At 41.4% G+C, this 13,443-nt stretch overlaps 1 protein-coding gene across 1 annotated transcript in view; it reads right to left on the bottom strand.

The window, feature by feature from the left end:
- Positions 1-1,125: 1,125 nt before the first annotated feature.
- The window catches only part of khdrbs3 (KH domain containing, RNA binding, signal transduction associated 3), a gene marked incomplete at both ends in the record, with an annotated part of 142,409 nt that continues 130,091 nt past the window's right edge, over positions 1,126-13,443 (bottom strand). Inside the window, 2 exons of the mRNA XM_080516208.1 lie at positions 1,126-1,217; positions 3,778-3,830. Coding sequence (XP_080372334.1) covers positions 1,126-1,217; positions 3,778-3,830 — 145 coding nt within the window. The remainder of the gene's footprint in view (positions 1,218-3,777; positions 3,831-13,443) is intronic.

A 13,443-nucleotide genomic window follows, 5' to 3' on the forward strand; every position in this document is an offset into this window, starting at 1 on the left:
TTGTGAAAAAAGATGCTGAAAATAAAAAAATTCCATTTTCACTTTAAAACGTTGTGTAAATGGGCCTTAAAAGTTAATATGTTGTGTTATTATTTTGCTTTTGAATTTTCCGTCAGAAAACAACAAATGAAGATATTTTTGGCTTTTCTGGAGGTCAGAAGAGGACAAACTGTAGTTTTACAAAATAATCTTATAGCTTAGGTTAAAAAAAACCCAATAGAAATAAGCCTAATCATTGCATATGAAGTTTGAAAGCTTTGCCACAAGTACATATTCGGTTTCTCAAATTTAGTCACATTTATAAGTTCAAGACAAACAAGCTAAACAGACTTGCCCTAAAGCTCACACTGATATTAGCCTGTGAAGGAAAAAAAAGTTAATATTACTTTATGTAATGATTCTGATGTTAAAATACTGATATTTACATTGTAGATACTATCTTTAAATATATGTGTTATTTCATTTGTTTAAAATTGCATCAAATAGGTTCTATTTCCTGCTGGTTAGCATAGCTTCCCTCCTTGTTGACTTAAAATCAGTCATACTAACAGCTAATGGAGCTGCGTGGGTTAAGTTTGATTTGATACTGTAGTGTTTTGTGAACACATCCTATAAAGGTTAACCTTTTTAAATACCAGGGATTCATTGGAGCAGTTGTTCTGGCTTGTGTAAAAGCTAACTTTCTGTTAGCTGCTAAAGCTAGTGTAGCTAGTAGGACCTGCATTTGAAACTGTAAATGTAAGGTCTGTTTACTCTCTAACGTGACACTTTCAGCCAGAAGTAAAGCAGGAAAAAAAACAACAACGAAAAAAAAGAAAAAACGTTTAGTGCTGGAAGTCTCCTGTTATCTGTGTTTACACCTATGTACATCAACACGAAGACAACAATTTTAGCATTTTCAAGTCCGCAAGTCTTCACAGCTGAGGTTTCATTTAATATTCCGGGTTTTTTTTTGAAAAAGAAGTTTTGAGTCATTCACTGTGTCTCGCTATCACTGTCTCATTTGGGGGTTATTTTTTGCATTTTTAGATTTTCAATTCTAAAAAGGTGGGAGCGTCCATAAAAAATCCATTACTTGGGTTGAAACAGCCATGGGGACTCAGGTGCGGGGGTTGTATAAACAGTTCAATATCTGGAGTATGGCTGATCTCTGTACACTCCCTTGGCCGTTCTTGCCGACGGAGCCTTGCCGCGGTTGTTTGCCCACTCTTCCTGACCTGATTAGAGGAGAAGAGAGAGAGAGAGAGAGAGAGAGAGAGAGAGAGAGAGAGAGAGAGAGAGAGAGAGAGAGAGAGAGAGAGAGAGAGAGAGAGAGAGAGAGAGAGCAATTAAACAAGGTCTTGAACTTCCTTAAATCTTCACAAATGTTGTAAATAGTCTGTGGACGCAGCGGAAAATTGACTGACACCAAAGCAGTGGGAAGTGAAAATGAAGGAAAGTGTTGTTTCAAGCTGGGAACACAAACGAGGAGCTTGACTTTCACCTGGGATTCATCTCCGATAATTGAATGAGAGGATCAAATAGCTACTTGAAAAGGAGCCGTTTAGCGGCTCCTGGCGAAAAAAAGGTCACAATTACCATTAGCCCAAATCAGGCCTGCTGAACCGCCCGGTACTGTCAATGTGAGAGTGGCGGTATCGATGGCACCCTTTGTCTGATCTTCAGCCAGTGTTGAGACTTCCCTAGAGCCGAGGCTAACAAAGGCTTAACCCCCACTCCCCCCACGCTCTCTCTGCTGGCAGCCCCACAGCCAATACCCCTTAATTAAACCTGTCACCCTTCCACTGACAGTCACTTTGAAGAAGCACACCAAGGTAACCTTGTGTTTTGAGAACAAGGAGGCACATCAGCGCTGTTTATCTGTTTCCTTTGAACCGTCGTCCTCTTTGCCGTGTGACCCACGCCGCTCTTTCTTTTCTTTTCTTTTTTTTCTCCTCAAACTTCACATGGAGGGAGGCGGCTCTCTAACGAGGCTCCTCCAGGAAAAGCCGGAAAAGTTGGGAACGTTTTTTAATTTTATTTTAAAATATCTTCGACTTGGTTCCAAAAAGACAAAGGTCATTGATCAAGTTTATGACACAAAGGATATAATCACCTTTTGTACACTTGTTTAATACACTATGTATATTTAGACAAAAAATGGGAGGGGGAACAAATCCCAGTATTTACTGTCTGTCACCCTCCTTGTCTGTCACCCTGCCTCGTGACAACACTCACAACTTAACTCTCTGTAACACTTGGAAATGATGTTTCACAGTAATCAAGAAGCTAATTATGGCATCTTCCAGCAGTTACTCCCCAAAACTGTTAAAAAAAAAAAGGCATTTACTTTCTAAATAATACATTTCTGTAATCCAATTTGAGAGCTTAAGACAAATCCGTCCCATGTTTGCCGCCAACGTCGTGAGGAACTTGAGCGAGTTACGCCGCGAACCTTGTGACCGTGTGTTTTTTTTCAGTTCACTCCAGGGCCGTGTTGAAAGAAGATGCATCAAGCCTTCGACTGTGCGGCAGAGCGCTCGGTGTCTCTCTGCAGCAGACACGACCTTGGCCCACTTCTTACTGGAGCTCGTCAAAAGTTGCCAACGTTCAACATTATCTCAGCTGCCTTGCTTTTGCCTCTGCTTGGCGGATATTTTCACACACCTGGTGAAGCTGATGTCGAGTCAGACTTTACTGCACACTAATGAACGTTTGGACATCGTAGGAAATGATGAACTTCGAACTGGGAACTAAGAAAGTGGTCTAGACATAGGAAGGGCAGATAATGATTAATAAAGGAACCTTTACAGATAGATTTCTAAACCTGGCTATGATTTTATACTTACTTATTTATTCCTCCTCATTCCTGATGGAATCGTCCAGTAGCCATCTGACCCTTAGTAAGGTGCAGTGGCGATGCTAGTTTCGATTGTTATAATTCGCAGGCTTTACAGGGGCAAATTATCAGCCAAGCACCAAACATCCCACCTGGACAACCTGGGTATCACTCTTCAACTGATCTCGACCCTTCGGCCTGTTCGGTATGGGTGACCTAACAGGAGGGTAATTCTCTATTTGACATAGCTCTAGGAGTCCTGGAGACACACACACTGTCCCACTACAGTAAGGTAGTGATCTCATTGGGATTTTATGGTTTTATAATGGAGCTTTATTTATTTTATCAAAATCGCTAGGTTTTTTTTATGTGAATATGTATTGCTTTATGCTTTTATGAAGAACAATGGTCATATTTGTTTTGGTGGGTGGGCACTGTTTTTGGAGCATAGTAGTAAAAATATTTAGAAATAAATATCTGACGATGAACTTGGATATTACCTTATTTTGGGTGAGATCTGAATCTTGCAAAAGAAATATACCACGAGGTAAACAGGGCTTCAGTTTGCATGGAATGAGGAAATCTGTCTTGAGCCTTGTGCAGGATTAAAAAAAATCTTATACCAGAAGGCTCTTGTTAATATGTTTTTGTCCAACATCATACCACTGCACATGCTGATATACATCATCGTACTTGTATTATATTCCAACTGTAGCTTCATGTGGCTTTGTATTGCATATTTTACTTGAATTAAACACAGATACCAACTGTTTAACAATCAACCTGGAAGCGAGGTGCCATTGTTCTCATCTAATGATTAAAGCGAACAGAGGAAGTTGTTATTTGCAATAAATCACATTCAGAACATGTCACAGGCCGCTAACAACAAGCCGCAGAGATGGATGAGAAATTCTGGAAATTTGCACAGTAAATAGAGTAAGAAGAGGTCCATGACTCACCGTATGAGTCGTACGACTCCCCGCTGTGTCCGTATTCGTAGTAGTCGTCTGAGCTGCGAACACACAGAACATCCGGGTGAATAATCAATCCAGGCACACCACTCTGTTGCATCAAACAAACTGGCAATTATCAGCCAGCAAATTGACTTTATTATTATTTTCGCTCTCATTGTAAGACATCAAAGTCACATTCTTCACACTGCAATCATATCTAATCGCACACTGTGTTTCTTTTTCCATGGATAGGAGTTGCTCTTTAGGAAATGAAAGCGAGCGAGAAGAAAAAAAAAAAGAAAAGAAGAAGCAGGAGGCAGCATTCAATCACTCAAAAGTACGGCCACATTCACGATTCCACGAGGCTATTTTCCCGCTGCCGCATTTCAGCTCAAACTTCCAGTTCCATACCGCTGCGTATGGAGATCTATGAGAGGTTGCGAGTTTAATGAAAAATAAAAAGATGGGAGGGGGGGGGCTTCATTCCTCCCTTGTTTATTTATTTATTTGCAGTCGCCGGTGAGATGCTGACAGAACAATCCTGCGTCGGTATCATTCGGTAACGGCGCTATCATTCAAGAAGGGCAATTCATCATAAGGCTGCCACTGAGCCGACACCAGCCATCACAGCTGGGTCCTCCGCCGCCCGCCTGTCACTCCGCCTGTCAGCCGCCCGCCGCTCTCCAGATTAGAGGGCTGTGAGCAGCCGCCCAAAAAGAATAGGGGAGCCCAATGCGCCAAATAAGCGCCGGCGGCCATGAGGTGGCGGCCACGACATGCAAACAGTTATTTTTTCACACCTGTTACTGTAATGGAGCGGCTTTGTGTGCATTCATAAGTGACAAAACTCAACACGTCAACACCGACTGGCCTCAAAATAGTTTTCGGTTATATATAAAGAAAAAGTGTGAGATACCAACATGAATGGAGAAAGGAATGAGAATGTTCTTGTTAAGAAATGTGGGTTTACTCTGACTCCAATTGTATTCCAGAGTATATTGGATTGGTTTCAAATCAGCAGTTATGCTGATGATGTGTAATTTCACATTAATGGTGACTGGAATAAAGCCTTATTCGCATGAGTATTTTATTAAAAAAAAAAATTGTACCATACTTATTGTTCTCCTGCACAGCAACAAGAAAAGTCTGGAAGTCAAAAGGATGTCTTTTCCCCAGCAATTTTATTTTTTTGTTTATGAAAGTAAAACCACTTTACCATCAGTAAAGTCACCATATATGGAAATGTCCTTTTTTTTCTCTTTTCTGTTTAAAAACAACTGTTATGAGTTGCCATATTTTCTGGATTTTTATGGTTGTTGTTTGGCTGGTAATGTGACATAATTTAGGAACATCTTCTTTATTGAGATATATTATGAAATACCATCTGGAACCAGATAGTTGTGTCTAGAAAATACAGTGCCATTGGGGATATAAACCAATGAGTAATACACAAAGCTTTGATTACCTTGACCCATGATTATCTACATATATTCAGTTCATCCTTACAGGACAGTGAATGAAATGTCATTACATTCTTAATGACCCCTCTTCATAACAGCTACCTTCCTAAAATCTGCAATATCTATTGGACCAACAAAATCACAAAAGAGGAACTGTATCAGAAGATGGACAACATGAATGTGTCTCTAAGAATCGCAGGCTGCCCAATGACAGGATATCCAGAATCGCCATGAGAGGGATTCTAACTGGGACAAGGTAAAGAGGCAAAACCATGTGGTGACACACTGATAAAAGATCTGGGTCTATTATGGGGTGAAGCACAAGACAAAGCTCCTGACAAGGATGGGTGGCGAAGTAATGTTGAGGCTTTATGACCTCAATGAGATGAAAAGGTTCAGTGAGAGACAATGATTAATCCCTCTTGGGGAAATTATGTCTTGGCATTTATTCCGCCTTATTTCTAGGAGCAATAGATTATGGGAGCGTCTGGAGCTCGAGGGTCTTGTTCGTGGACCCACGGTGGTGCTCTTTCAGCTGTGGACATCAAATCTGTGGCACTTAGATCCATCGTCTGCTTTTCTAACCTCTCGGCTGCCTCTGACTAGGCTGGATGGACGGAATGCCCAAATGTGAAGAAGGTAGAAGAAGAAGCTCCTCTCATTGTGAAAGTGATTGTCCATTTTATTTCCTCTACAGTTTTCCAGGGAAGGATGAACAACATTGAGGATGGAAGGGGAGGTGATCGCTTTAGGAGCACTGCGGTGGCTCAATGAGACATGAGACGGCTCCCTAAAGAGGTTGTGCCTCGAGTCGGGGCTTCGCATAAATCTTACACACTTTATAATTCAACTCCAAACAATGCTGAGCCTGGCAGAAGCAAACAGAGCTAATGTAGCCCCTTTAAGAAGCCAGACCATCTGCCGAGACTTCCTGATGTCAAGTCAGTGGAGTACCCTCCCCCGTCAGGGGAGAGCGAGAGAACAAAGCCCTCGTGTACCCCGAGACAAGCCCTGACAGGACACTAAATAATTAGATTTCACACCGTGCTAAAACGTCCCGTAGAGGGGGCACCGACAAAAATAAACATCAATTTTATGACTGACAGGAAATCAATTTGCTGCGATTCGCAGGTGCCCATAGACATACTGTGCGAGCACGTGAAATATTGAGTAATTTGGGGCTTTTTCCCCCCCGACGTTACTCCGTTCACTACACGTTAGCACAAAGTGGGAAGATACCCAAGTATGTTTACCTTTATTTTAGAGGGCTGAATGCCATCATTGCCCCCTAATTTCTTTCTACCACGATGGTAAAAAAAAAAACCATAGAGCCCAGATTCCTTTGAAGGGGAATAATAAAGGAACTCAAGAATTGAGGTTTCCCCGTTGCTAATGGCGGGAAGCAGCGATAATAGCAAACTGCTGTGCTGAAGGCTGCCAAGGCAGACTTGCTTTGTGCACAGAGGAGAAGAGTCCAAACACAAGCGGTTAGGCGCCTCTAATTTCTGAGGTGACATTTCGTCAATATTGCTGCACAACTTCTCCCCGTAGTTACTTTCTCCTCTCAATTACAGAGGACCGGAGTCCTGAGTCGCCTCCTGAAGGTTAAGGAACCCGGGAATTTTTCTGCTATATAAAGTTTGTCAGCGTCTGAGCGTGTGGAGCGTACATTCCTGATACAACCTCTCGCTTTAATGAATCCATGCTGGCGAGTGTACTCACCGCTGTAGTAGAAGCGCCGCTTGTCAAGGGCACTACGAAAAACAAGTTTATTATGACGAGTTTAAGCAGAAGAGCAGCTGCTCTGCTCGTAATCTGCTGGAGAAAAACGATGTTTTACAACTGCAGACATGGAGAAACACTTTATTTCACTTTTTGTGAGGCACTAAACAGGAAAAATGTTTGAAGAGCTAATCCTGAGTGAGATATTAAAATGAGGCGACAAACAAAATAATAAAACACACGTAACATATGTACTGGATAACTATTTTATATGATGAATATTTTTTTTATCTGCCTTTTTTAGATGTATTTTTATTCTGTTAATATGATTCCCCTAATTAACACCACTGTACTAAATGCTTAATAGAAAACCCTACATAGTGTATACACCATTAGTGTGTGTGTGTCTTATTTCATATATATATATATATATATATATATATATAACGTATTTCATATATATATATGAAATACGTTTTTGACCATGAAGTCATAACTTAAGACCACAAAATAGTCATTTGTGGCCATGAAATGCTGTTTTTTGACCACAAAATGGAATTTCGGGGCCACAGAATAATAATTTCAGAACATGAAATAGTACGTTGAGGCTACAAAGTCACGTCTGGGGTTCCGTCGTTTTCCAGTGAGATTGAGATTGATACGCGTACACAGAGTTGTTGTTTTACACAAGGTGACCTTTGAGGCGAAGTGTCTGCTCAGGTGGTGTTGGCTGGAAGAAACAAGGAGGAGGAGGGGAAAGAAAAAACTAACTTTAAGCTGAGAGCTGTCACGCCTGCCTCCGTGTCACATCCTCATCCACTCCCCATCCATCATCATCCGTACGAGTCAGAAGTGCACAGCTGGCAGCACCGACGCGAACCGAGGCGCCTGGGGTGGATCTCACCAGAGATTTCACCCTGTCATAGGTGCGAAGGTGCTTTGACTTTCTAAATAGGTCAGCTTTTGATTTGACATTCATTAGCAGCAGGCGTGTGCTGCTTTGTGTCTCCCTGATCTTCACCAGCTAAGAAAACGAAGAAAAAAAAAAATAAAAGATCCGGGTGTAAAGCTCCAGCATGGACCATCCGGGCCAAACAACATACGTGTTCGATAAGTGTGTCTCTTTCATCAGACGTCTGAATCCCAGCCCGCTTCTCCTCAGGTGGGGACGCCGTTCCTGCGACGCATCTGTCATCTCGGTAAATGCTTCATCTTAAGCACTGATGCTGTCGTTCCGGGGCTCCACCAAACAGATGGCCGTGTTAAATCTGAATGATGTAGTACACGTCCCAAGTGGACTTTGTTTTCTTACATCGCCATTACTCTTCCAGTCCTCTGTGATAAATTTGAAGAAATCTACTCGGGACGCCACAAGGTACTACAGAGAGATGCCTCTTTTTCTTTTTTCTTTTTCTCCAGTGCACTGTACTTTCAAACCGACCATGAATCCCCACATAAAAATACCTCCTTCATACTTCTTGTGCAATCCTTTTTCTTCCATCCTCCCATCCATTCTGAGTTGAAAGGTAGAATGCCGATGAAAAATGCCCCACAAAGAAAGTTCTGATTATAGCGGCCACAGTGATTTCCACAGACATCACAATGAAAATAGATGGGAGGGGAGGCAAAAAAAAAAAGAAAAAGAAAAGAAAAGAAAAAGAAAGAAGTATAACACCATCCAAACCATCATTTTCAATTAAATGAAGCTTACAAAGCCTCCAATGGAAGCCGTGGTCATGGATACACTGGTGATTGCTCAGCGCGGAGGCTGATTGCGAAGCTATCTTTGCCAATGACCTCCCGCCGAAGAGTCACAAAGATGGACAGAATAGCTCGCGGCGGAGATTTGACTTCTTCTCTCTGCTTTTAAGTACACCATTTATGTTACTTTACCTCTTTTCTCTCTTGAAAAAGTACATAAAATCCTCCCTGAAGGAAAACGAGTCATACCAGAGTATTCATCGGATTCCAACATGTCCCAGTTGTCACGTCAGCAATCTCAAAGACGTCACCTCTCACTTGAAATCCTTGTGCAGGTTTTTGTCTCCACTTTTCTAAATCCCGCCCACCTTCCCCCTCAGAAAGTCTAATTCCCACCACAGCATCTGTCAGTCATCTTGACAGGCTGTCTACCTTGAAACCAGCATCGAGGAACCGCAGGCGCCTCAGAAGCAGAGAGCTAAACGCAGCTAATCTACACTGAGGATAAAAAGCACATGAGTGCTCGATCTTTAAAGAACTTCCTGTTTGAGAGGACGTGACAGGACCAGCACGTCTGAGAATGTCTGAACAAAGTATCCGAACAAAGTTTCTAGACCTTTGCATTAAATAGTGAAGTTACTCTACTGGGCAGGCTGCATCACCTTTACCTATACATCGGCCAAACACAGATCCTATGGACTCTAGGAGCTACAGTATATATATTCTCATTTATGGTCCAGTGCCAGCGGGTGAACAGGATCTTTTCCCTTAGAATCTTGGACCTACGTAAAACCACCTCTCAGATGTTTAGTCATCATCAAGACTTTCGAGATGGAGGCAGTCCAGTCCACGCAGGAAAAGAGGAAAAGAACTAATATTCAGCGAAGCATTAATAACATGGATTGTCTTACAAATGTGAATTTTTTGCAGACTGAAATGGAATGTAGATACCTGGTAAAATTACATTTAAAAAAAGCTGCAGAACACTTGTTGACCTGAGATGGAGGAATAATTTACTGAAGTTAGAACTGCAAGCACGAGTAATGGACTTTGACTTTCGTCAGTTGGTAAATCGTCTATAAACCATTGAATCGTCTTGTATAAATCTCAAATCTCAAATCTCAAATAAAGCCTCGCATACACAATGTTTTCAAGTGAAAATGTAAAACTTTCATTGCGAAAATGTAACTTTTTGAAAACGACTTCCACAGTGGAACTTTTCGAAAACACTCAATGCCGCTACTGCTCATGTGCACCACAGCTGTAGTATATAGTCCTTCTGCACATGTGTGAGTATATGGACAATAACAACAATGGATCAAGCGTGTCACCACTCTCTCTTGGCAGCTTGATAGTTGAGAGTCACCCGGATGAGCAATCCAAATTGGTTTTTGGTTCATACGGATGTCTGTTTATTCCCACTACCAGTCTTTATAGCATATTGCCCTCTGCATGCATGCATGTGTATCTCCCACGAGTGGCCCAACATGAAAACATTGTTTTTGGCATTTCTGCCCTTTCCGTGTAAACACACTTCATTTTCAAAACACTATTGTACAAACGCAAAACATTTCTGAAAATGAAATGCAAAAAGGATGTGTTTTCATGGAAACAAGGTCTAAGAAACATCCAGACCTCTTGGGTCTTCAGGAAGAGGTTTCCTTAGTGTCCCTGAAGAAAACTCCCTGAACTTCTGGGGACTGCTGATGTTTGAAATCGGACGAAGCATTTTTGGAAGAAATGTCTTTTTATTGTATTGTTACTAGCTTCATGAAATCCTTTGCGTTGGATTGTAACACAAATACACTTGCCTTGCCTTACTAATATTAGCCTTTAGCTGAAACCATAGAGAAACACATTGTAAGCAGTACAGAAGAGACACAACACTAATTGGCACTGTGGTAAAATAAAAAATTCAACATTTGTAGCAAACTGCAAAATAATTGTTAACTAATTCTGACACCCCCTCCCCCCACCCTCGTTTCATCAGATGACTAATTTGTAAACCATAGAATTCATAATTATGAATCAGAGAGAAAATCAAGCATCACTGTGCTAGCGTCAGCAGATACACGACGTTGCAAGTGTGAACAATGCAGACATTTTAATCCAAATAAAAATACCCAGCATGTAGTTCTGTATAACTTGTCACCCCTCCAGCACTCGCAGCTCCATTTCTTACCACCTGAAGCTGCGTTGTTGACCCCAGCACTGCTCTAAGTAATAATAAAAATAAGTTACCGGCTCACAGCCAGTGCTTTGCTTGAGGACACAGTAATTCACTGCCATAATGACCATATTTATAACAGGAAGTTGCAGCTGGTCTGTAACACCTCTTTGTGACAACAAGAAATCACCCGATGTGCTGAACAGAGCGGTGGGAGACATTAAAGTGTCCCCCTGATACTGCAAGTATCCATGTCCATGGATACACTGGAGATATATGGAAATTACAATATTGTTGTCTCTCCCATGACCAGAAGTAAAGACAAACATCACCTTATTCTAGTATGGTTTATTGCAACTCTTGTGGAATTAGTAGAAGGTGTTTCTGATGAAGGTGGAAGAACAATGTCAAGACATGTCAAAGGTATGCTTCGTTTTTTTTGGTCGGTCAGTTGGAAGGAATAACTATTTTGCTTTCTTTTCTTCAAGCAAGTCGTTATTTTTAAAACATACCTTCGATGTGTTTCGATGTTGTTCTTTAGTCTCACTCTGAAGCGTTTCTGAAAAACTTCCATTCACACTTTTCCTTTTGTCCTTGCCAGAACGTTCTTCTTGTTCTTGTTCACGTTGAGGAAATGAAAAAAACTTCTCTCTACTCTTGAAGTCTGTATCGCCGTTAACCCATTTGACTACTTGGAAAAACATGGAAATTGTACAATACTTAAAGGTATAGTAGAGGATTTTCTTCTTCCGGGTGGATCATCAAAATAACTGGTCCTCCCAATTGTCAATCATTCTGGTGATATATGACGTAAGCCCGTCATACGTGCTCGTCCCTGCGCGCAGCTCACTCCACACGGTTCTCATCATGCCGGTGGCCGACCCGACGCATTGTTCTCGGACATTTTTACACAGTTTCACCCCCTCTGGTGCAAATCTTCTTGTAAAGTGAGCTTATGTGAGCGATGCCGACTTGTGACTTGTAAACAGAGCGTGCACGAGGAGAACTGGGCTCGTGCATGTCTCTCGCACGCGTTTTAGTAGGCGTTCCGTCCCGGGAGCAGGTACAGCGTTGCGCATGCGCATTTTTTTCAAACGGTGGAGAGGGCGGTTCTTTCCTAAAATTCGGGAAAATCCTCCTGTATACCTTTAAAGCCTTATTTTAATTTAAGTTCTTTTGAAGTGACGGAAAACTTTCAGATTGGTACTTGTGTAAATGGTACCTAGAAGTGAACGAATCTTTTATTCCGAACATACAAAATAGAAAAGAAAGAAATATTTAGATAAATAAAACTAAGAAACAACACAATCCACTTGATCTACTTGTGCATGATCGAAAAGTAGGATAAAATGAACATCAATTTTTTTTGGGGGGGGTTGCATGATAAAAATGAGAATATAGGACTACAACAGCAGATTTTCTTCCACCTTTTTAAGGGTTGATTCTAAGCGCTCCGCTCTGGTTCTTGATCTCAGGTTTACTGTAGTTCCTGGGAGATGCGTCCAGCCTTTAAAGCTCCAGGCACACATGTTCCCCCGTCTTATCAAGAGTGGCGGTGCGAGGTGACGGCAGGGGAAAGTCTCTGAGGTGTCAAGTGCTTTGATCGTGGCCGGGCTGCGAGAGATCCCCCCTCTCCTTGACCCCCGAGTGTCCGTCCACAGCTGCCAACCTCCTCATCTCCCCGCAGAAACCTCACATTCGCTCGGCCGGTGGAATTAAAGGAGAGAAAAAGTTCTGCAGGGTATGAGCGTGAGCACAGTACTACCGTACCTGTCATCCTGTGGTAGCTTCCCATGTGGGAACCCCCCCCCCCCCCTCCACCGACACAGATGTAAGCTGTTTTCCAACAGATGAAAATGTCACGGAACGTCTAAAAACAGATTTTCAGCTCAAGTCTCCTGTCCAAAATTTGCCTTTTCCCTGTTGTATTAAGTCTAAATGACACAGCTTCAGCTCAAATGTGGAAAGTAAAATACAGTTACACTGGTTGGATTAAATTGATCTACATTGTTGTTGGAGTGACAATACAGAATTGTTGGCATGCGTAACAAAAGCAACATTCATTAAGTGTATTAAAACACATTCTTAAAGCCATTGCTTTTATGTTTCCCTCTCAATAGGACTACAATTCAGGAGAAGAAATCTGCAGTATTCATTCCTACACTGAAGCTAACAGTAGTAATTATTGAACTCATATCTAATCATGTAAAAGCAAAGACTGCTGCAACGGGAACCACAAAGGAGCTTTACACAATCAAACATAACTATTTCTAGCTTAGGGGCTACATACAACGCAAATGTATCTTAAATGGAAAATTACTGCCAAAATAACTTGTAAATTTATAATTTGAGGTTTTTCTTTGTTATAAATTGTGATTACAACAAAGTGAATTGAATGTGAATTGTTTCGAGTTCAATTAAAATCTCCATACCTAAACACGTCTTACACATTTCTACTATTTCTTTTAGTAGTATTCATTTTAGTATTGAAATATAAATATTTGCATCAAAGATGCTATTTTCTTTTCGATAAAACCGTGTTTCAAGTTGAAACACCTTATTTCCTGCCAGATGGCATATCATCTATACGTCTTCCCAACACGACAGTATGAATGTTCCACG

The sequence above is a fragment of the Blennius ocellaris genome (assembly GCF_963422515.1).
Source record: "Blennius ocellaris genome assembly, chromosome: 20".
NCBI lineage: Eukaryota > Metazoa > Chordata > Actinopteri > Blenniiformes > Blenniidae > Blennius > Blennius ocellaris.